Raw genomic sequence first — 24,500 nt, forward strand, 5'->3', positions numbered from 1 at the left:
AAAAACACGTATTGCACCAAAGTGTACTTGTATAAAGCAGATAGTTGTGAATGAAAGAATTGCCAAAAGACCCAAACAACTGGCATTTGGGGACTCATATCGATTTCTATTGATTTAATCGCACGAGATCATCGCATCAATGAATCAAACACAGTCAAGTAAAAAAGTAACTACGTTTATCATTGAAACCCTCTTTTGCAATTATTAACAAAACTCAATGTCGAGTATAAAAAGCAAGAGGAAGAGCTTTTTCATAAGCCAATGTTAATACTTAACAACATTTGCTTGACATTAATATTTAGCTCACTGTTGGAAACAAGACAGGAATTCACGCATTTAATTTCAACAGCGAAAAAATAATTTAATTATCGTCTGTAGCCACTTAGCTTTAAACAGTTAATTGAGTTATTCGTATTTCAATTTGAAATGTATTTACATAATACGGGGGGGTGGATTTGTGAATTACTTGTATCCAATCATATTTCAGATTTGAACAGCTTGTCAGGGGCTCATAAAGAATTCATTCCAATGTTATTTTCATTTCTGCGTCATTTCAAAGGAGGAAAAGCTAACGACACCAAGTAATCTTTAAGGAACTTCAAATTTGTAGAATCGATTCAGGTAACTTAAACAATTTTTTCAAATATCACATTACATTAAGTCGCAATTGATTCCTTATCGATAATGTACAAAAATCAGAATATTAGATTATAAAAGTAAAGTTATTCTTTCTCAAATGTGCAAAAATGTACGTTTTCATGATATCTTTGTGTACCGTATGCATTTGACGTTTTGAACCAATCGCAAACCATCAAAACCACATCGTAAGTAAATTGCAAAAGAGAACAATAAACAAGATGTATAGTAAGAGCTCAAATTCAGTCATGTATATATAACTTGGAAAATTCGTTAAACGTTCAAGTAAAAAAGTCCTTAAACATGATCTTTCGCTTCGACTTCTTCGACATATATATTGTTTAAAAGTTAGTACTTTCGTAACCATCATTTCCATGGTTATTTTGAGATACTTTTCGCACTCATTTTAAAAGATTCTCCAATGATCAATAAATAGAGTCCGATGATGTACTATAAGTTTTAATTTAAGCTCCAAGTTTTCTTTAACTGCATCGCTGCCTCAATAATTTGCTCTCTAACAACGGCTTTATTATCCTGGGGAGGGGATCCAGACTACGTCAAATATGTCGCATGACGTGGTTGAAAATGCAAAAAATTAATGATTGTTTTTCAACGATTTATTGCGAATTATAGTTTATAAAATCTAAATAGTTTGAAGGATTTTTCACAAAATCAGCATATAATTGAGGCAAGTTTTATAACTTCAAAGGAAATTACATGAAGTATTCTAAAATTCTACAACGTCATACGATTAGCCAATTCAAAATTCTTGCATAGAGCAACTACGTCGTTGCCTGCAGTTTTTGACTATGGTTTTGACCATTGAGTTCTAGAATAATTCTTAAATTAAACGAGATTTACCTGTAAGTTGATGTTTGATTGGAATTCTACTAGTCATCAGTCAGGAACGAAGGGGTCACATGAGAAGCGCGCGTGCGTCGCTTGTCGATCAGTTTTTCTACGTGAGTAGTTGCAGAAATTAAGGAATCGAAGGAGTCACCGGAGGGATGGGTAGTGCAGGGCGTGTGACTCCTTCCTTTCTGACTGATGACTAGTAGAATTCCAATCAAACATCAATTTACAGGTAAGTCTCGTTTAATTTGAGAATTCTACAACGTCATCACTCACGTCACTTTGGAGTCACATGAGATTTCAAAGTTCTGCTGTTGCGAGATGGGAATTGATATGTTACACGCAATGTCATCAATCAATTATGTATTATAGAGAGGACTCAGTTCAAGAAAATATTAATAAGGTACCCCCTTTAGGTGTATTTAGCAGAACCTCATAAAAGTTAACTTATGGTAAAATTTTGTTAGTAGATGCAAAGTTTCATTGTTTTCTGTAATGTCTAGTATCACTTGACGTGGTAGCATTTGACCATCCCGCTGATAGCAGGATTTGTCTCAAGTTTAGTCCAGCTGTTTTAGCATATGAAGTTGAGGCAGCTCGAGTACTGTGGCGTGTAAATTTCTTGGTGTTGATTCCGGACTTTCCAAAGTTGATTTGACCCATCTGGCAATGGTGTCTTTGGTCACTGGACAGTAATGTTTGGTGAAACTGATGAAGAGTTGCGATTGTTCTCCCCTTAAAGTTTCAGTACGGGTTATGTATTGTCTAAGGTGCTCTATGATGCAGAGTTTTTTATCTGTTGGGTAGCTTGTAATCTTATAAGTTGTTGGTGTTTGCCTGCTTTTGTGTGTTTAAGTATTTCACGTATCGTGATCGTACATTCTTCGTCATGAAATTGTATGAAATTCAAGTTAATTTTGTGTTTAGTCTGGCATCGTTGTCCGGTTAGTAAACAGAGTACAGTTGCCAGATTTGTTGTGATATCTTTCAATGCCATCTCCTTTGTAGGATCAAATGTTTTTAAGTAACTAAGAATGGTGTTAACATCCCATATGTGGTTATATTTGGAAGGCATGGTTTAAGTTCAAACCCCTTTAAAAACTGGCAAACTAAGGGTTTTGGCAAACGTAACACCTGAAGTAGGTAGTATTATTGAGGAAAGTGCAAATTTTGCCGTGTTTATGGCACTGTATCCTAGTCCAGATTTGTACATTTCAGTTAGGAATTCAATGGCATTCGCCATTCCAGGGCTGTATAACGATAATGCCTCACATCGACAAAACTGCCAGCGTAATAGGTAGGTGCGATCTTGTTTTGTAGTACCTTTTCTCCATGATGATATGATAGTTTGTAGTACCTTTTCTCCGTCTTGAGCAGCCCGTGAAAGATTTTGGTTTCCTAGTTTTTCCCTGATTAAAGGCAGACAATCAGGGTGAGTTTCTTGAAAAGGGGGTGTACTTCTGTTGGATAACTGGGTAGTATAAGGAGACTCGGTGATGCTTTTAGTTCTATTGGTGGCTTCTCTAGCATTGTAAGAGCTATAGGATACCAGGGTTGAGTTAGCCATTTTGGCATCACATATATGCCTCGCGCTTTGTCGTTCCTTATTTTCTGTAGAACGTTGGCTAGGATACAGAAAGGTGGAAAAGCATAGAATGAATGTTCTGACCAAGTTATGAAAAAGCATCCACAAATAAAGATTCCGGATCTGGTCTGTAAGAAACGTATTTGTTGAATTGCTTGTTGATTCTTGATGCAAATAAATTAATGTCCGGCATAAATTCGAGCTCTTTACAAGAATTATGCAGATATTTTTTATCAAGCATCCATTCAGAGGCTCGTTCATTTCGCCTAGATTCAAAATTGGCAATTAAGTTATTTTTCCCCAGAATGTGTGCCGCACTGACCCATAGTTCTCGGGCAATACACCATTCCCATAATTGTTTTGTCAGATTGTTGCAACGTTCAGAGTAGCTAGTTCCCATATTGTGCTGTGTGCAAATGTTGGGAATGGGCAATGTTTAAATGTTTGTCGTCTTAGGTAGAAGGCAAACAAGTCTAAGTAATTTATGTGTTCTTTTGTCTCTAGGTGTGACCATAGGCCTCCTGTGCTAATGCCTTGCGATTCTGCCCCCACAACCTTTATTTGAAGCGTTCGTCGTAATAGTAAGCGACGGTTCCCCATGAGAAGTGGGTTTAATGGCATTCAAAACATTATTCGACCACCAATGTAGCTCAACAAGGGCTTCAGCAGAAACCATCATATATGTGTCGAAGTTTCCTTACTTAGAGTTAGTGCAGATGTTTTGTCCCTATCTAAATTTCTGTAGTTTAAGGATCCATGTAACACACCAGGAAAGCTTGAGACTAGTTTACCCACTATTTTGGCCGTGACTCGAATTTTTACTCCCCATTTCGCTTTCTCCATAAATTCTATACAATCTGTTTTTAAAGGCTTTTTCTTTTGTTAATTTCACAGTCGTTGTGACAGAGTTTAATTTCAAATCCCAGTGTTATTAATTTCAGGGAAGGGATAAATATCCATTTTAGGAAGCTTAATTGGGTAAATAATGTCACTGTTTCTATCACATTGCTCTGACATGCATCGTAAATTTTCCCTTGTAAATAGAAATCATCCAGATGTCCCGAGTTGATGTGCCCTTTTGAGTGTAATGTAGCTAAGGGGGGTTTTAGTGTTTTTGTGAACTTCGGTGGTCCACTAGATAAAAGCCCTTTGGCAAGCACGTAAATTGGTATAAAAACCCTTCCAGTGGAGTCTCAGATATTTCCTGTCAGTGTATTTTATGGGTAAAGAGTAGTAGACGTCTTTGAGATGAAAACTACACATGTAGCAGTTTTGTTCTACAAGCTTATTGATCGTAGTTTGTGAGTCCATTTTGAAATGGAAATAGGACAAAAAAGTATAAAAAACTCTTAAATCTAGTATGACCCCATGTGTGCCGTCTTTTTTCACTTTAGTTAAAATATTTAAGAAAATTTCATCTGGTTCGTGTTGTATGGTTTCTATTATATTTTTAGCAATCATTCTATCAATTTCCGTTTGTATTTGACAACAAACAACGTCAACCTCCTCACTTTTTTATGTAGCAGTGGGGTGTGATATTCACTATGACGAGGATTTCCGTTTGACATACCATACCATATATAAAGCTGGTTAAAACCAGCCTTTATTCGTAATTAGATAAGTTACCGTTGAGACACACAAAGACAACACTCAACAACTAAAAGCAAGAGTCTCGATAAAAACATGTACTTTAAATTGTTATGAAGCAGTTTTATGAATAATGCACGGCGCCTTCGTTTTCAGTGTTTTAGGGATTATGATTTTAATACAAAACATTTACTATATACATTTAAGAGATGAGGGTCTACGGTGGACATCCACAATATTGTTTTCAAATGATCACTGCCAGTGGCGTAACTAGAACGTTAATTGGGGAGGGTGCATATTCATATATTCTGTTGTGTCCTACTGATTTCTTTTGAAAGGAATTTGAATTTCAAAAGAAATCAGTAGGGCACAACTGAATATAGGAATATACACTCCCTCGATTAACGTTCTAGTTACGCCTTTGATCAATGGAATAACGCTTAGTACGTTTTGCACTTTCAGATCAAACAATGAACTTCACTTTACCATCAGTCATTCTCAAAATTTGTCAAATTGTAAGTATTATCTATAAATCAATTTTTGTAATATAGTATATCGCTATCGCCCACTGAAATACTACACGTACATAACAATATAAATGATGAAGTTCTCTAAAGAAAACTTACATAAATCCTTCTTTTTACATATTTCAGGTTGCACTTGCCGCTGGTTTGGGATGTGTTGGTCACTTCACAAAAGAAGTCGTTGATTCTAATTCAGAAGCATATAAACGAGGCGTTCTTGGTAGACAGGAATTTTTTCTCCATACGACCTGCGTTGGAGTTGTTATTTCAATCGTTGGATTGGTTCTCAACTTTAGTGGATTAATCAATAAAAAGCACAATGCTGTAGCTGTAAGTTCATTATGTTTAAGACTACATGAAGAGTGTTTGCTACAAAGTTTACATTTGTAAATCAGTTCTGTCAAATTCTTTGCTGCATATATAAGTATAATACAGTATTTAAGTTTGCCGAGGTTTATTCTCAACCCTTTCATATTGGGTGCCTTTTTCTTACTGTTTAATGGTGAATAATGCCATTCAACTTTTACAGATGGCAGCAGTGCAAGGTACATGGACGATACAGTTATTGGTCACCACCTGCCTAATTACCGTTGTCTTCTCTTCGTTTAACAACAAGGATGAAACCGTTGTCTTCTCTTCGTTTAACAACACGGATGAACACTTAATTTCAGTACTTTCTAAGTCTCAATGTAAAGTTTGGGATGACACCCCAAACAGGAAATATGATTACACCTGTGGTCAATTGATTGGTGGAATCGTAAGTTGAACAGTTGATTTTACATTTTGTAAAGGCAAACTTTGCAGCTGTCGTTTCGTTCATATAGTGATTCTTGATGAGAAGAAGAGTTTAAATACTTCTATTATCTTTCATAGGTCTCTGGTTTTATTGCCGCCATTTTGTATGGAATGGATGCTATTTTCACTTTCACAACTTCTAAGGAACAGAGTTAACATGGATAGCTAGTTAATCGCATTTAGTCCTCAACCCACAAACAAAATCAATATTTTTGCGTCATTTAGCTTATTGTAACATTTTCATGTAAAGTAACTGTTACATCATTAAGCATGCATTTGAATAAAAATAAGAATTTTTGTCCTTGCTGTTGATTAAGAGATTTGTCTTTGTAGTGCGAACTGCTCATGTCTCTGCACTTTTTTGATTTCTGACATAAAACGCAACAAAATTATTACGTATTTACACAGCATCAATATAGACTTGTCTTATTTTATCGAAAAAAGTATTTTCGATATACGTGAATTCCAATTTCATATATGAAATCAAATGTGAAATTTTTGTAAGGGGTGGCTTACCTAAAGATTGGAATTGTTCAAAGAGTCATATTTACGTCATAATTACACTGAAAGACAGCATGACTAAAAACTGACGTTAGTAGGAAACAACAGGAACATGTAAAATTGATCAAAGTTCCTCCACGGAATTCATCTGACAAAGAAGATAAAAAGTTCTAATAATTCACACAACGAGAAATCTAGTGACTTTCTAACATCATATAGTTCGGTTTGCGTTTCAGTAACAGCTTGCATTTTTCCAAAAAAGAAATTCTATAAGATAAAAGCAGAATACAAGAAAATCATGCATGAGAAAATTATGCATCTACACATGCATAAAATAATTTACGTGTATTTAAATAATTGTATATCTAATCAAACCCAAAGAAGAAGATTAACACCAACACTAATTCTAAACTCCTTTCAACCTGTCAGAATTTTGTAGATAGGTATCTTGTATTGTGGCAATTATTTATGTCGTCGCAACTAACTAGAGGAGCTTTTCCAGAAAATTACAGGTGTGTCAAATAGTTAAGGTATTTGATGGTAATACGACCGGCATTAAGAAAGTCTGCAGTCAACTAACTATATGATTTCGACTTTGACAAAACTTTAGTCTTTTACTTGATGTTTTATAATCTTTAATAGTCTTCGTGTTTATTTATATGTTACAAATAAATAGTCAGATATTTATTATATCATAAATACATACATCGAGTTCACTCATGTTCACTCCTGTTGTCGTATCCACTGTGCTCTTGATGAACACATAATTACTTTTTCCTTTTTAGAAAATCTGATAAAACGCAAATTGGTCAAGGCTTTCAGTTCATCGTTTCCCCTCCAGGAATTTTAAAAATATTCGAATTTGTAAGTTATTTGAAGGCTTGTATAAACGTCTGCATCATAGCAAAAGAGAACAATAAACAAGATGTATAGTAAGAGCTCAAATTCAGTCATGTATATATAACTTGGAAAGTTCGTTAAACGTTCAAGTAAAAAAGTCCTTAAACATGATCTTTCGCTTCGACTTCTTCGACATATATATTGTTTAAAAGTTAGTACTTTCGTAACCATCATTTCCATGGCATTTTGAGATACTTTTTCGCACTCTTGATGATTTTTAAAGTTAAGATTCTCCAATGATCAATAAATAGAAGAGTCCGATGATGCACTATAAGTTTTAATTTAAGCTCCAAGTTTTCTTTAACTGCATCGCTGCCTCAGTAATTTGCTCCCTAACAACGGCTTTATTATCCTGGGGAGGGGATCCAGACTACGTCAAATATGTCGCATGACGTGGTTGAAAATGCAGAAAATTAATGATTGTTTTTCAACGATTTATTGCGAATTATAGTTTATAAAATCTAAATAGTTTGAAGGATTTTTCACAAAATCAGCATATAATTGAGGCAAGTTTTATAACTTCAAAGGAAATTAAATGAAGTATTCTAAAATTCTACAACGTCATACGATTAGCCAATTCAAAATTCTTGCATAGAGCAACTACGTCGTTGCCTGCAGTTTTTGACTATGGTTTTGACCATTGAGTTCTAGAATAATTCTTAAATTAAACGAGATTTACCTGTAAGTTGATGTTTGATTGGAATTCTACTAGTCATCAGTCAGGAACGAAGGAGTCACATGACAAGCGCGCGTGCGTCGCTTGTCAATCAGTTTTTCTGCGTAAGGAGTTGCAGAAATTAAGGAATCGAAGGAGTCACCGGAGGGATGGGTAGTGCAGGGCGTGTGACTCCTTCCTTTCTGACTGATGACTAGTAGAATTCCAATCAAACATCAATTTACAGGTAAGTCTCGTTTAATTTGAGAATTCTACAACGTCATCACTCACGTCACTTTGGAGTCACATGAGATTTCAAAGTTCTGCTGTTGCGAGATGGGAATTGATATGTTACACGCAATGTCATCAATCAATTATGTATTATAGAGAGGACTCAGTTCAAGAAAATATTAATAAGGTACCCCCTTTAGGTGTATTTAGCAGAACCTCATAAAAGTTAACTTATGGTAAAATTTTGTTAGTAGATGCAAAGTTTCATTGTTTTCTGTAATGTCTAGTATCACTTGACGTGGTAGCATTTGACCATCCCGCTGATAGCAGGATTTGTCTCAAGTTTAGTCCAGCTGTTTTAGCATATGAAGTTGAGGCAGCTCGAGTACTGTGGCGTGTAAATTTCTTGGTGTTGATTCCGGACTTTCCAAAGTTGATTTGACCCATTTGACAATGGTGTCTTTGGTCACTGGACAGTAATGTTTGGTGAAACTGATGAAGAGTTGCGATTGTTCTCCCCTTAAAGTTTCAGTACGGGTTATGTATTGTCTAAGGTGCTCTATGATGCAGAGTTTTTTATCTGTTGGGTAGCTTGTAATCTTATAAGTTGTTGGTGTTTGCCTGCTTTTGTGTGTTTAAGTATTTCACGTATCGTGATCGTACATTCTTCGTCATGAAATTGTATGAAATTCAAGTTAATTTTGTGTTTAGTCTGGCATCGTTGTCCGGTTAGTAAACAGAGTACAGTTGCCAGATTTGTTGTGATATCTTTCAATGCCATCTCCTTTGTAGGATCAAATGTTTTTAAGTAACTAAGAATGGTGTTAACATCCCATATGTGGTTATATTTTGGAAGGCATGGTTTAAGTTCAAACCCCCCTTTAAAAAACGGGCAAACTAAGGGGTTTTTGGCAAACGTAACACCTGAAGTAGGTAGTATTATTGAGGAAAGTGCAAATTTTGCCGTGTTTATGGCACTGTATCCTAGTCCAGATTTGTACATTTCAGTTAGGAATTCAATGGCATTCGCCATTCCAGGGCTGTATAACGATAATGCCTCACATCGACAAAACTGCCAGCGTAATAGGTAGGTGCGATCTTGTTTTGTAGTACCTTTTCTCCATGATGATATGATAGTTTGTAGTACCTTTTCTCCGTCTTGAGCAGCCCGTGAAAGATTTTGGTTTCCTAGTTTTCCCTGATTAAAGGCAGACAATCAGGGTGAGTTTTGAAAAGGGGTGTACTTCTGTTGGATAACTGGGTAGTATAAGGAGACTCGGTGATGCTTTTAGTTCTATTGGTGGCTTCTCTAGCATTGTAAGAGCTATAGGATACCAGGGTTGAGTTAGCCATTTTGGCATCACATATATGCCTCGCGCTTTGTCGTTCCTTATTTTCTGTAGAACGTTGGCTATGATAGAAAGGTGGAAAAGCATAGAATGAATGTTCTGACCAAGTTATGAAAAAGCATCCACAAATAAAGATTCCGGATCTGGTCTGTAAGAAACGTATTTGTTGAATTGCTTGTTGATTCTTGATGCAAATAAATTAATGTCCGGCATAAATTCGAGCTCTTTACAAGAATTATGCAGATATTTTTTATCAAGCATCCATTCAGAGGCTCGTTCATTTCGCCTAGATTCAAAATTGGCAATTAAGTTATTTTTCCCCAGAATGTGTGCCGCACTGACCCATAGTTCTCGGGCAATACACCATTCCCATAATTGTTTTGTCAGATTGTTGCAACGTTCAGAGTAGCTAGTTCCCATATTGTGCTGTGTGCAAATGTTGGGAATGGGCAAATGTTTAAATGTTTGTCGTCTTAGGTAGAAGGCAAACAAGTCTAAGTAATTTATGTGTTCTTTTGTCTCTAGGTGTGACCATAGGCCTCCTGTGCTAATGCCTTGCGATTCTGCCCCCACAACCTTTATTTGAAGCGTTCGTCGTAATAGTAAGCGACGGTTCCCCATGAGAAGTGGGTTTAATGGCATTCAAAACATTATTCGACCACCAATGTAGCTCAACAAGGGCTTCAGCAGAAACCATCATATATGTGTCGAAGTTTCCCTTACTTAGAGTTAGTGCAGATGTTTTGTCCCTATCTAAATTTCTGTAGTTTAAGGATCCATGTAACACACCAGGAAAGCTTGAGACTAGTTTACCCACTATTTTGGCTGTGACTCGAATTTTTACTCCCCATTTCGCTTTCTCCATAAATTCTATACAATCTGTTTTTAAAGGCTTTTTCTTTTGTTAATTTCACAGTCGTTGTGACAGAGTTTAATTTCAAATCCCAGTGTTATTAATTTCAGGGAAGGGATAAATATCCATTTTAGGAAGCTTAATTGGGTAAATAATGTCACTGTTTCTATCACATTGCTCTGACATGCATCGTAAATTTTCCCTTGTAAATAGAAATCATCCAGATGTCCCGAGTTGATGTGCCCTTTTGAGTGTAATGTAGCTAAGGGGGGTTTTAGTGTTTTTGTGAACTTCGGTGGTCCACTAGATAAAAGCCCTTTGGCAAGCACGTAAATTGGTATAAAAACCCTTCCAGTGGAGTCTCAGATATTTCCTGTCAGTGTATTTTATGGGTAAAGAGTAGTAGACGTCTTTGAGATGAAAACTACACATGTAGCAGTTTTGTTCTACAAGCTTATTGATCGTAGTTTGTGAGTCCATTTTGAAATGGAAATAGGACAAAAAGTATAAAAACTTTAAATCTAGTATGACCCCATGTGTGCCGTCTTTTTCACTTTAGTTAAAATATTTAAGAAAATTTCATCTGGTTCGTGTTGTATGGTTTCTATTATATTTTTAGCAATCATTCTATCAATTTCCGTTTGTATTTGACAACAAACAACGTCAACCTCCTCACTTTTTTATGTAGCAGTGGGGTGTGATATTCACTATGACGAGGATTTCCGTTTGACATACCATACCATATATAAAGCTGGTTAAAACCAGCCTTTATTCGTAATTAGATAAGTTACCGTTGAGACACACAAAGACAACACTCAACAACTAAAAGCAAGAGTCTCGATAAAAACATGTACTTTAAATTGTTATGAAGCAGTTTTATGAATAATGCATGGTAGCCTTCGTTTTCAGTGTTTTAGGGATTATGATTTTAATACAAAACATTTACTATATACATTTAAGAGATGAGGGTCTACGGTGGACATCCACAATATTGTTTTCAAATGATCACTGCCAGTGGCGTAACTAGAACGTTAATTGGGGAGGGTGCATATTCATATATTCTGTTGTGTCCTACTGATTTCTTTTGAAAGGAATTTGAATTTCAAAAGAAATCAGTAGGGCACAACTGAATATAGGAATATACACTCCCTCGATTAACGTTCTAGTTACGCCTTTGATCAATGGAATAACGCTTAGTACGTTTTGCACTTTCAGATCAAACAATGAACTTCACTTTACCATCAGTCATTCTCAAAATTTGTCAAATTGTAAGTATTATCTATAAATCAATTTTTGTAATATAGTATATCGCTATAGCTCACTGAAATACTACACGTACATAACAATATAAATGATGAAGTTCTCTAAAGAAAACTTACATAAATCCTTCTTTTTACATATTTCAGGTTGCACTTGCCGCTGGTTTGGGATGTGTTGGTCACTTCACAAAAGAATTCGTTGATTCTAATTCAGAAGCATATAAACGAGGCGTTCTTGGTAGACAGGAATTTTTTCTCCATACGACCTGCGTTGGAGCTGTTATTTCAATCGTTGGATTGGTTCTCAACTTTAGTGGATTAATCAATAAAAAGCACAATGCTGTAACTGTAAGTTCATTATGTTTAAGACTACATGAAGATTACTTGCTACAAAGTTTACATCTGTAAATCAGTTCTGTCAAATTCTTTGCTGCATGTATAAGTATAATCATGTATTTAAGTCTACGGAGGTTTATTTTCAACCCTTTCATATGGAGTACCTTTTTCTTACTGATTAATGGTGAAAATGCCATTCCATTTTTACAGATGGCAGCAGTGCAAGGTGTATGGACGATACAGTTATTGGTCACCACCTGCCTAATTACCGTTGTCTTCTCTTCGTACAACAAGGATGAAGGAGGCGAGTCTGCATGTGAAGTTTGGGATGACGCAGGCAGGAAATATGAACACACCTGTGGTCAATTGATTGGTGGAATAGTAAGTTGAACAGTTGATCTTACATTTTGGGAAGGCAAACTTTGCAACTATAGTTTCATTCATATAGTGATTCTTGATGAGAAGAAGAGTGTAAATACTTTTATTATCTTTCATAGGTCTCTGGTTTTATTGCCGCCATATTGTATGGAGTGGATGCTATTTTCACTTTCAAAACTTCTACGGAACAGAGTTAACATGGAAGCAAATTTATCGCATTTAGTCTTTAACCAACAAACAAAATCAATGTTTTTTGTGTCATTTAGGTTATTGTAACATTTTCATGTAAAGTAACTGTTACATCATTAAGCATGCATTTGAATAAAAATAAGAATTTTCGTCCTTGCTGTTGATTAAGAGATTTGTCTTTGTAGTGCAAACTGCTCATGTCTCTGCACTTTTTTGATTTCTGACATAAAACACAACAAAATTATTACTTATTCATACAGCATCAATATAGACATGACTTCTTTTATCGAAAAAAGTATTTCGACATATATGCGTTTCAATTTTTTTTCAAACATGAAAACGTAGGCGAGGGGAGGAGGAGCTTCCTTATTCTAACTTTTCTACGGGCTGCACGTCAAAATTAAACCTTGCCGGTCTTATTATCAAATTTGAAATTTAAATATTTCAAACACAGCAATTCTTACTAAGACTGCTGCTGCTAAAGTGTTAAAGTACTTTCAATAAATTCTGTACTCTATCTGCAGGTCACAATCTAAAATAGAACGACTCGGCACTAACAAAACATTTTCTACAAGCAAATCTTGCGAACTGGTATATTCAGACGGTAAATTTGTTATTCTTATTGTGGTTACCTTTTCTTCTAAGATCAGAGAAATTTTATACAGATCAGATTATGGTTGTGTTTGTTGTTGGGATCTGATTGGTTGGGATCGCTCAAATACCTTGGACAGTGTTGCCAGATTGTGAACAAAGTTCATGGATTTGTTAACTTTTTGCTCTCTTCATGAACATTTCATGAACATTAAAAGTTTGTGAAGAAAGCATTTTTGTATTTTTATCATTTTGATAAAGAATGTATAGATAAATCATAGTTCAATGAAAAGAAAATCTTCATAGCTCGACAGTTCTTTCAAAACAATGACGATTTTAAGATAATCCGATGTTTTTAGGATACTTCCGAGAGTTTCCGAAAATTTCCGAGTTAATCCGTTAACTTCCGATCTTAAAAATTTGATGTAATATGAACTTTTTGCCATTTTTGTGAACTTTTGACGCAAGCGAGCATGAATATTTTAAAATTTCATCTGGCAACACTGACCTTAGATCACGTACAATGTGTATCAATCTTCGTTTATGAAAACTCATGAAAAAAAGCCCGTAGCTTTAGTCAATAAAAAGAGTAGACATCTTTGAAAGAAGAAAGAGAAAAGTGCAAATATAAGTGAAGAGTCTCGAAGTTAAAAAGAAGGTATTTCAAGGCACAATTGCTGTAAGTTTCTTCTTCTGCGTAACTAACATACAACAGTACAAAATGAACAAAAAATAAGATTGATTGAAGTGTTCAGTACTCACATTACACCTTTATAGATGGCAGTTGAGCAAGGTCTCTGGACGATACAACAGTTGGCAGTTGCCACAATTTCAATTTTTTTGGTCTCTTATCGACGTACAAGGACGTTGCTATAACAGACTTGTAAAGTCTGGAATGACGTTGAAAATAGGAAGTATGTTTCCAATTGTGGTCAGTTGTTTGGCAGAGTGGTAAATTTGGCGTACAACTACAGTATTTGTGAATAAAAAATGTAGGGAAAGTTTCTTGAAATTTTCTGGCCGATGCATGCCTTCAATTGTATATATCTGTTGATAAAAGCACGGACAGCGCTAACGGCAGCCAATAATTGTTTATTATACATGCAACACCGGTTTTGATGCAGTAGGACTGAGAGGGAGAGATTAGACCTGTTACTAGTTGTGAACAAAAGTATTTTGTGTAGATTGTTTTACAAGAGCAACTTTGATGACAGTACTGTGCACGGATTTGGTGATGCTTAAGAAGCAGGCTACAGAAAAAATTCTGCCTCATAGGTAACTGGTTTTATTGTTGCTTTCTTATACGGAGTGGATGCCATTTTTTCTTCGTCTTTAATGCTGACGTAATTAATACGGAAGCAAATTTGTTGCGTTTGGTCGTTTAAAGACAATCTACCTTATAAAAAACAAAAACCAAACTTTATTGTAATTCAGTTTGAAATGTTAATCTGACCTCAATGACCTCAAGGCGATAATTTCATCTTTTCATTTAAATATGTTTCGCCATATCGATGCCATGTTAGACAGAATTTGAATGAAAAATTGGATTCTTTCATGTTGCTAGAATTTTTGTCGAAATGGGAAGTGTACTGCCATTTGCAATTGACCGTGCGGCATGCCTAAATGAAACTTTCGTTATAGTTTTAAAACTTGACATTACTAACGGCTACCTCATTATTACTAAGGCGTGCCCGTTAAGTAATGCATTCTGTTGTTGTAATAAACAAATGTAGCATGTTGAAATTTAGCAAAAATCTGTCATCAGACTTTTGAGTTAGATGTTACACTTTAAATTGGTATAGGTAAAACATAAGTTTGTCCATCTCGTATACTCTATATGCCACACTTTGTTTTCAAAGAGTGCTATCTCGGGGTTACGCCTTACCAACAATGAGATGGCTGTTAGTAACATCAGGTTAGACGTTCGTAAACATCAATTTTTGAAATAAACGTTTATGTTCATGCACGCTGCATGGTCAATTACAAATAGCAGTAAATACCGCAAGGGGTACAAGAGTTTCAAGTTCTCGGGTGGGGTGGGTCCATATATAAAATCAAATTTCACATTTGATTTCATACATGAGACGATATGTGAAACTTATGTGAAATTGAAACACCTCATATATGAAATTCCAATTTCATATATGAAATCAAATGTAAAATTTTTGTAACGGGTGGCTTACCCAAAGATTGGAATGGTTGAAAGAATCATATTACGTCATGATACACTGAAAGACAACATGACTGAAAACTGACGTAAGTAGGAAACAACAGGAACATGTAAAATTGATCGAAGTTCCTCCACGGAATTCATCTGACGAAGAAATAGAAAGTTCTAATAATTCACACAACGAGAAATCTAGTGACTTTCTAACATCATATAGCTCGGTTTGCGTTTCAGTAACAGCTTGCATTTTTCCAAAAAAGAAATTCTATAGGTTAAAAGCAGAATACAAGAAAGTCATGCATGGGAGCATTTATTAGAAACAATATACAACACATTTATCTAAACATGCATAAAAAAATTGATGTGTATTTAAATAATGGTATATCTAATCAAACCCAAAGAAGAAGATTAACACCAACACTAATTCTAAACACCTTTCAACATGTCAGAATTTTTGTAGATAGGTATTTTGTACTGTGGCAATTATTTATGTCGCCGCAACTAATTAAAGAGCTTTTCCAGAAAATTACAGGTGTGTCAAATAGTTAAGGTATTTGATTGTAATACGACAGGCATTAAGCAAGTCTGCAGTCAACTAACTATATGATTTCGAGTTTGACAAAATTTTAGTCTTTAACTTGATATTTTATAATCTTTAATAGTTTTCGTGTTTACTCATATGTTATAAATAAATAGTCAGATATTTATTATATCATAAATACATACATCCGGGTTCTTTCAGCATTAATCAGTATATGCTGCGTGCAAATGTGCATGTTCATGTTTTAATGATGACGTTATTATGTCGTAGTTTGCTTGTTTATCAAATGTATCAAGTCGTCTGTTTGACAACAAACAACGTCAACCTCCTCATTTTTTATGTAGCAGTGGGTGTGATATTCACCATGACGAGGATTTCCGTTTGACAGTTGACAACTTCATAGAATAGAGATTGAAGGGCAACTCGCGTCGGTAACCTTTGATGTAAGCGTTTCACAAAATTCCATGATCTTCCAAAACAGTTTGCGTTTTAGGCGATTATTATCCCAAAATCGCACTTTTCCAATATTATTTTATAGTACACCAGCGTCAAGTTACTGGCCAGAGTAATGGCGGACCTAACGCATGCGCACAGAAAATATGCCACGCGTTTCACCTGCGAGTTGCCCTTCTATATATTCTCTATTCTATGACAACTCGGTGACATATACTTATTACCATACCATATAAAAAGCTGGTTGAAACCAACCTTTATTCGTAAATAGATAAGTTACCTTTGAGACACATAAAGACAACACTCAACAACTAAAAGCAAGAGCCTCGATAAAAACAGGAACTTTAACTTGTTATAAAGCAGTTTTATTAATAATGCATGATAGCCTTCGTTTTCAGTGTTATAGGGATTATGATTTTAATACAAACCATTTACTATATATATTTAAGAGATAAGGGTCAACGGTGGACATCCAATTCGTAATTAAATATAGTTTTCAAATGATCACTGCCAGTGGCGTAACTAGAACGTTAATTTTAGAGGGTGCATATTCATATATTCTGTTGTGTCCTGCTGATTTCTTTTCAAAGTAATTTGAATTTCAAAAGAAAACGGTAGGGCACAACTGAATATAGGGATATACACTCTCCCAATTAACGTTCTAGTAACGCCTCTCATCACTGGAATAACGTTTAGTACGTTTTGCACTTTCAGATCAAACAATGAGCTTCACTTTACCATCAGTCATTCTCAAAATTTGTCAAATTGTAAGTATTATATATGAATTAATATTTGTAATTTTGTATATCGCTATCGCCCACTGAAATACTGCACGTACATAACAATATAAATGATTAAGTTCTCTTAAGAAAACTTACATAAATCTTTCTTTTTACATGTTTTAGGTTGCACTTGTCGCTGGTTTGGGATGTGTTGGTCACTTCACAAAAGAATACGTTGATCATATTGAGGATTCTAATTCAGAAGCATATAAACAAGGCGTTTTTGGTCGAGAGGAATTTTTTCTTTATACGACCGGCGTCGGAGTTATTATTTCAATCGTTGGATTGGTTCTCAACTTTAGTGGATTAATCAATGAAAAGCACAATGCTGTAGCTGTAAGTTCATTATGTTTAAGACTACAAGAAGAGTGTTTGCTACAAAATTTACATTTGTAAATAAGTTCTGTCAAATTTTTTGCTGCATATATAAGCATAATCTAGTATTTAAGTCTGTCTGCCAAGGTTTATTCTTAACCGTTTCAAAAGAAGTGCCTTTTTCTTACTGTTTAATGGTGAATAATGCCATTCTATTTTTACAGATGGCAGCAGTGCAAGGTGTATGGACGATACAGTTATTGGTCACCACAAGCCTACTTACCGTTATCTTCTCTTCGTTCAACAAGGACGAAGACGTTCTATTAGGCAAGTCTGTATGTAAAGTTTGGGATGACGCCGCAGACAGGAAATATGATTACACCTGTGGTCAATTGATTGGTGGAATCGTAAGTTGAACAGTTGATGTTACATTTTGTAAAGGCAAACTTTGCAACTGTCGTTTCGTTCATATAGTTATTCTTGATGCGAAGAAGAGTTTAAATACTTCTGTTATCTTTCATAGGTCTCTGGTTTTGTTGCCGCCATATTGTATGGAGTGGATGCTATTTTCACTTTCAAAACTTCTACGGAACAGAGTTAACATGGAAGCAAATTTATCGCATTTAGTCCTCAACCAACAAACAAAAATTAATATTTTTGTGTCATTTAGGTTATTATAACATTTTCATGTAAAGTAACTGTTACATCATTAAGCATGCAATTGAATAAAAATAAGAATTTTCGTCCTTGCTGTTGATTAAGAGAATTGTCTTTGTAGTGCAAACTGCTCATGTCTCCGTACTTTTTGATTTCTGAGATAAAACACAACAAAATTATTACTTATTTACACATTAGCAATATAGATTTGTCTTCTTTTATCGAAAAAAGTATTTCGACATATATGCGTTTCAATTTTTTTTCAAACATAAAAACGTAGGCGAGGGGAGGAGGAGCTTCTTATTCTAACTTTTCTACGGGCTGCACGTCAAAATTAAACCTTGCCGGTCTTATTATCAAACTTAAAATTTAAATATTTCAAACACAGCAATTCTTACTAAAACTGCTGCTGTTAAAGTGTTAAAGTACTTTCATTAATTTCTGTAGTCTATCTGCAGGTCACAGTCCTAAAATGGAACGACTCGGCACTAACAAAACATTTTTTACAAGCAAATCTTGCGAACTGGTATATTCAGACAGTAAATTTGATATTCTTATTGTGGTTAAATTTTCTTCTAAGATCAGAGAAATTTTATACAGATCAGATTATGGCAGTGTTTGTTGTTGGGATCTGATTGGTTGGGATCGCTCAAATACCTTAGACAGTGTTGCCAGATTGTGAACAAAGTTCAAGGATTTGTGAACTTTTTGCTCTCTTCATGAACATTTCATGAAGATTAAAAGTTTCTGAACTTTTTGTGAACTTTTCTAAATATTATGCATTTTTGTATTTTCATCATTTTCATAAAGAATGTATTGATAAATCATAGTTCAATGAAAAGAAAATCTTCATAGCTCGACAGTTCTTTCAAAACAATGACGATTTTAAGATAATCCGATGTTTTCCGGATACTTCCGAGAGTTTCCGCGAATTTCCGAGTTAATCCGTTATATTCCGATCTTAAAAATTAGTTGTAATATGAACTTTTTGCCATGTTAGTGAACTTTTGACGCAAGCGAGCATGAATATTTTAAAATTTCATCTGGCAACACTGACCTTAGATCACGTACAATATGTATCACACTTCGTTTATAAAAACTCATGAAAAAAAGCCCGTAGCTTTAGTCAATAAAAAAAGTAGACATACAATGTGCTCTTGATGAACACATAATTACTTTTTCCTTTTTAGAAAATCTGATAAAACGCAAATTGGTCAGGGCTTTCAGTTCATCGTTTCCTCTCCAGGAATTTTAAAAATATTCGAATTTGTAAGTTATTTGAAGGCTTGTATAAACGTCTGCATCATAGCGTAGAAAACATCGCTGTGATCATAAGAAGAGTGGTGGAGATCGTGGCGATATAAACGGGGGTTATCAAAACATAAACAAGGAACATGAAGAGATAAATAGGGATCATCACAACGCAAAACAAAGTAAATGAGGATCATCACAATATATATAGGGAGATTTTGACAAAGCAAATAGGGATCATGATGAGATAAATAAGGATAAATACAAGGTAAATAGGGGTCACGCAGTTGTTTTTCACTCCCAGTGACGGCAGTAATTCAGTCATATGCCCCATTATCTATCATTTGTTCCTTACTAATACATTTCTCTATCATTTTAAAAAAAAAAAGGTGGCGCTCTTGATATCTCCGTCATGTATCGCAGCTTTTATGAGCACTTTGAACAACACGCGAGGCACGTGGAATTTTTTCATATTTTGCGTGGCGTGCACGTGGATTTTCACCATAGTCTCGTTTCTTTTCTTCACTGTTGGCGGACACAAGATTCTTCACCAAGTAAATTGGGTTTTAGCGGTATGAGAAACAGTATATACTTGTTCAAGAGACCAAATGTATTGAATGTAGACTTAACGTTTTTGAGACAAGTTTATTACATAATAACATGTAGATAAGTCTTCCATCCATATGAAAAGTGATCTAGCGTTTTTTTAAAAGAGATTAGATGAGTAAAAATTACAATGGCCAATTAACTTACCGTGACTAATCAACCAGCTCATAATCAATGTAGTTGTGTTGTTGAGATCAGCTTTGAATGATATTATATATAATTCTTCATTATAAATGCATTTCAGATGGCAATAATCTATGTCATTTTCACCGTAATGCTGTTGATCTCTGCTGGTATTTTGGCCGATAATACGAGATCATATAAAGCTTCGGGTCTTTGCGATTCTTGGAAGTCTGTTCATAAAGATATTGAATGCAATAATCTTGTTGTCGCCGTGGTAAGTCATGCTACAAATGTAAGAGAGAGTGGACTTGATGATCACAGTTTTATGATACATATCGAAATAGAGTGCGCGCTCTGCAGAAATGTCAACATGTTAAGGTCGCTTAAATTACCATAGAATTTCCATGAAAAGTAAATTCTAAAGAGTAAATCGACCCATGAACTTTATGCATTATGCAGTAATCCGATATTTTAATTCTAAAAACTTTTAAATGTCAATTACGGTTTGTGTATTTCAAATTTGGAAAGATGAAAGTCAAACAAATCGAATAATTTTGTTGTTAGGTATTTGCCTTTACTGCATTTATCCTGTATATTGTGGATTCATCATTTCACTTTTGGCTGAGTGTCGTTGCGACTGATTCTGGCAATGAACTTGAAACGGCCGAGATGGAGCTATGAAGAATGGAAAAGAGTGGTTATCTTTTTGGTGTAAGATTGAAATGGATTAAAATAATTGAGTTATGGAAGCACCATCTTATCTACCTTTTGTTTTACATCATAGCTTGTCAAGTGTATTTAATATGAAGAATCGTGGGGGTTTTGTGTCTCAAGTTGCTATTTTTCCGCCTTTTAATTTGGATCCTATCTTTTAGCTGTGCAAGCTTGCTTACATGATAGCCATTTTTTCGATTCCGAATGCATCATTGCATTTGCGCCTTTTCCCTGCATTTAACAAAAATAAACGTTCAATAGCACGGTGCAATATAGTGATAAATCTTTGCAATATTCATTAGAACAAACAAAAAATCATTAACCTTTTCAAAAGTTCAACTAGATTAATCGATGACTTAAGATAAAAGACGAAATTCAATGTTAACAACTTCATAAGGCAAAACTAAACATTCAATACAAATAAAAAGGATAGCTATGGGGAAAAGGTTTATCTTTTTATAATTTTCACAAGATGAATAATTGATAGAGAAAATTGAAACTGTGGGGAAAAAATCTTACATAATTGATACATTCGATAAGAGAAATTGCATGCTTTCGTCCCATTTTACTATTTAAAAGGTTTAATTTCAGTAACTGAAGCTAAAATCTGTTATTGCTTGTTGACGTTTACACCTTTACTTTTAACGCTTGTAATGAATAAACAAGCAAGAATGTCGTTGGAATTGTTGAAAGAATCATATTTACGTCATGATTACACTGAAAGACAGCGTGACTGAAAACTGACGTAAGTAGGAAACAACAGGAACATGAAAAAATTGATCGAAGTTCCTCCACGGAATTCATCTGAGAAAGAAGATAGAAAGTTCTAATTATTCACACAACGAGAAATCTAGTGACTTTCTAACATCATTTAGCTCGGTTTGCGTTTCAGTAACAGCTTGCATTTTGCCAAAAAAGAAATTTGATAGGATAAAAGCGGAATACAAGAAAATCATGCATGAGCACATTTATTAGAAACAATATACAACACATGCATCTACACATGCATAAAAAAATTGATGTGTATTTAAATAATGGTATATCTAATCAAACCCAAAGAAGAATATTAACACCAACACTAATTTTAAACCCCTTTAAACCTGTCAGAACTTTTGTAGATAGGTATTTTGTATTGTGGCAATTGCTTATGTCGCTGCAACTAATTAGAGGAGCTTTTCCAGAAAATTACAAGTGTGTCAAATAGTTAAGGTATTTGATTGTAATACGACACGCATTAAGCAAGTCTGCAGTCAACTAACTATATGATTTCGAGTTTGACAAAATTTTAGTCTTTTACTTGATATTTTATGATCTTTAATAGTCTTCGTGTTTACTTTTATGTTACAAACAAATAGTCAGATATTTATTATATCATAAATACGTAGATCAAGTTCACTCAGCATTAATCAGTATATGCTGCGTGCAAATGTGCATGTTCATGTTTTACTGGTGACGTTATTATGTCGTAGTTTTCTTGTTTATCAAATGTATCAAGTCGTCTGTTTGACAACAAACAACGTCAACCTCCTCACTTTTTTATGTAGCTGTGGGGTGTGATATTCACTATGACGAGGATTTGTGTTTGACAGTTGACAACTCGGTGACATATACTTATTACCATACCATATAAAAAGCTGGTTGAAACCAACCTTTATTCGCAAATAGATAAGTTACCGTTGAGACACACAAAGACAACACTCAACAACTAAAAGCAAGAGCCTCGATAAAAACCCAGGTATATTAAATTGCTATGAAGCGGTTGTTCGAATAATGCATGGTTGCCTTCGTTTTCAGTGTTTTAGGGATTTTGATTTTAATATAAAACATTTACTATATATATTTAAGAGATGAGTGTCAACGGTGGACATCCACTTCGTAATTAAATATAGTTTTCAAATGATCACTGCCAGTGGCGCAACTAGAACGTTAATTAGGGAGGGTGCATATTCATATATTCTGTTGTGTCCTACTGAATTCTTTTGAAAGTAATTTGAATTTCACTGATCACTGGAATAACGTTTAGTGCGTTTTGCACTTTCAGATAAAACAATGAGCTTCACTTCACCATCAGTCATTTTCAAAATTTGTCAAATTGTAAGTATTATCTATAAATTAATTTTGTATATCACTATCGCCCACTGAAATACTACACGTACATAACAATATAAATGATGAAGTTCCCTTAAGAAAACTTACATAAATCCTTCTTTTTACATATTTCAGGTTGCACTTGTCGCTGGTTTGGGATGTGTTGGTTACTTCACAAAAGAAGTCGTTGATTATTATGACGATTTTAATTCAGAAGCATATAAACAAGGCGTTCTTGGTAGACAGGAATTTTTTCTTTATACGACCTGCGTTGGAGCTATTATTTCAATCGTTGGATTGGTTCTCAACTTTAATGGATTAATGAATAAAAAGCACAATGCTGTAGCTGTAAGTTCATTATGTTTAAGACTACAGGAAGAGTGTTTGCTACAAAGTTTACATCTGTAAGTCAGTTCTGTCAAATTTTTTGCTGCATGTATAAGTATAATGAAGTATTTAAGTCTGCCGAGGTTTATTCTCAACCCTTTAATATGGAGTGCCTTTTTCTTACTGTTTAATGGTGAATTATGCCATTCAACTTTTACAGATGGCAGCAGTGCAAGGTGTATGGACGATACAGTTATTGGTCACCACCTGCCTAATTACCGTTATCTTCTCTTCGTACAACAAGGATAAAGGAGGCGAGTCTGCATGTGAAGTTTGGGATGACGCAGGCAGGAAATATGATTACACCTGTGGTCAATTGATTGGTGGAATGGTAAGTTGAACAGTTGATCTTACATTTTGTGAAAGCAAACTTTGCAATTTTAGTTTCGTTCATATAGTGATTCTTGATGAGAAGAAGAGTTTAAATACTTCTATTATCTTTCATAGGTCTCTGGTTTTATTGCCGCCATATTGTATGGAGTGGATGCTATATTCACTTTCAAAACTTCTACGGAACAGAGTTAACATGGAAGCAAATTTATCGCATTTAGTCCTCAACCAACAAACAAAAATTAATATTTTTGTGTCATTTAGGTTATTGTAACATTTTCATGTAAAGTAACTGTTACATCATTAAGCATGCATTTGAATAAAAATAAGAATTTTCGTCCTTGCTGTTGATTAAGAGATTTGTCTTTGTAGTGCGAACTGCTCATGTCTCTGTAATTTTTGATTTCTGAGATAAAACGCAACAAAATTATTACGTATTTATACAGTATCAATATAGACATGTCTTCTTTTATCGAAAAAAGTATTTTCGATATTCGTGAATTCCAATTTCATATAGGAAATCAAATGTGAAATTTTCGTAAGGGGTGGCTTACCCAAAGATTGGAATTGTAGAAAGAATCATATTTACGTCATGATTACACTGAAAGACGACATGACTGAAAATTGATGTAAGTAGGAAACAACAGGAACATGTAAAATTGATCGAAGTTTCTCCACGGAATTCATCTGAGGAAGAAGATAGAAAGTTCTAATTATTCACACAACGAGAAATCTAGTGACTTTCTAACATCATATAGTTCGGTGTGCGTTTCAGTAACAGCTTGCATTTTTGCAAAAAAGAAATTTGATAGGATAAAAGCAGAATACAAGAAAATCATGCATGAGTGCATTTATTAGAAACAAT

At 34.7% G+C, this 24,500-nt stretch overlaps 3 protein-coding genes across 6 annotated transcripts in view; all 3 read left to right on the forward strand.

Annotated features, from left to right (window-relative positions):
- Positions 1-524: 524 nt before the first annotated feature.
- On the forward strand, positions 525-23,990 carry LOC124437604. 4 transcript variants are annotated; one of them, XM_046987573.1, is made up of 5 exons: positions 525-621; positions 17,097-17,149; positions 17,288-17,500; positions 17,704-17,886; positions 18,003-18,236. In XM_046987573.1, exons 2-5 carry the CDS (start codon positions 17,105-17,107, stop codon positions 18,078-18,080), a joined length of 519 nt encoding a protein of 172 aa, XP_046843529.1. In that variant the 5' UTR covers positions 525-621; positions 17,097-17,104; the 3' UTR covers positions 18,081-18,236. The 4 variants fall into 4 exon arrangements, with proteins under 4 accessions (XP_046843529.1, XP_046843527.1, XP_046843528.1 ...); XM_046987571.1 differs by lacking the exons at positions 17,097-17,149; positions 17,288-17,500; positions 17,704-17,886; positions 18,003-18,236 and adding exons at positions 5,123-5,175; positions 5,314-5,514; positions 5,714-5,941; positions 6,058-6,295 and having other exon boundaries at positions 559-621; XM_046987574.1 differs by lacking the exons at positions 525-621; positions 17,097-17,149; positions 17,288-17,500; positions 17,704-17,886; positions 18,003-18,236 and adding exons at positions 22,278-22,565; positions 22,872-22,924; positions 23,054-23,266; positions 23,466-23,636; positions 23,753-23,990.
- Positions 7,047-24,500, forward strand: part of LOC124437616 — a 32,614-nt gene continuing 15,160 nt past the window's right edge. The window contains exon 1 of the mRNA XM_046987589.1: positions 7,047-7,344. The gene's annotated coding sequence lies outside the window, so the exon portion shown is untranslated. The remainder of the gene's footprint in view (positions 7,345-24,500) is intronic.
- On the forward strand, positions 11,633-12,798 carry LOC124437613. Its single transcript, XM_046987586.1, has 4 exons — positions 11,633-11,736; positions 11,875-12,075; positions 12,274-12,444; positions 12,561-12,798. Exons 1-4 carry the CDS (start codon positions 11,692-11,694, stop codon positions 12,636-12,638), a joined length of 495 nt encoding a protein of 164 aa, XP_046843542.1. The 5' UTR covers positions 11,633-11,691; the 3' UTR covers positions 12,639-12,798.

The sequence above is a fragment of the Xenia sp. Carnegie-2017 genome, unplaced genomic scaffold (assembly GCF_021976095.1).
Source record: "Xenia sp. Carnegie-2017 unplaced genomic scaffold, XeniaSp_v1 HiC_scaffold_16, whole genome shotgun sequence".
Taxonomy (NCBI): domain Eukaryota; kingdom Metazoa; phylum Cnidaria; class Anthozoa; order Malacalcyonacea; family Xeniidae; genus Xenia; species Xenia sp. Carnegie-2017.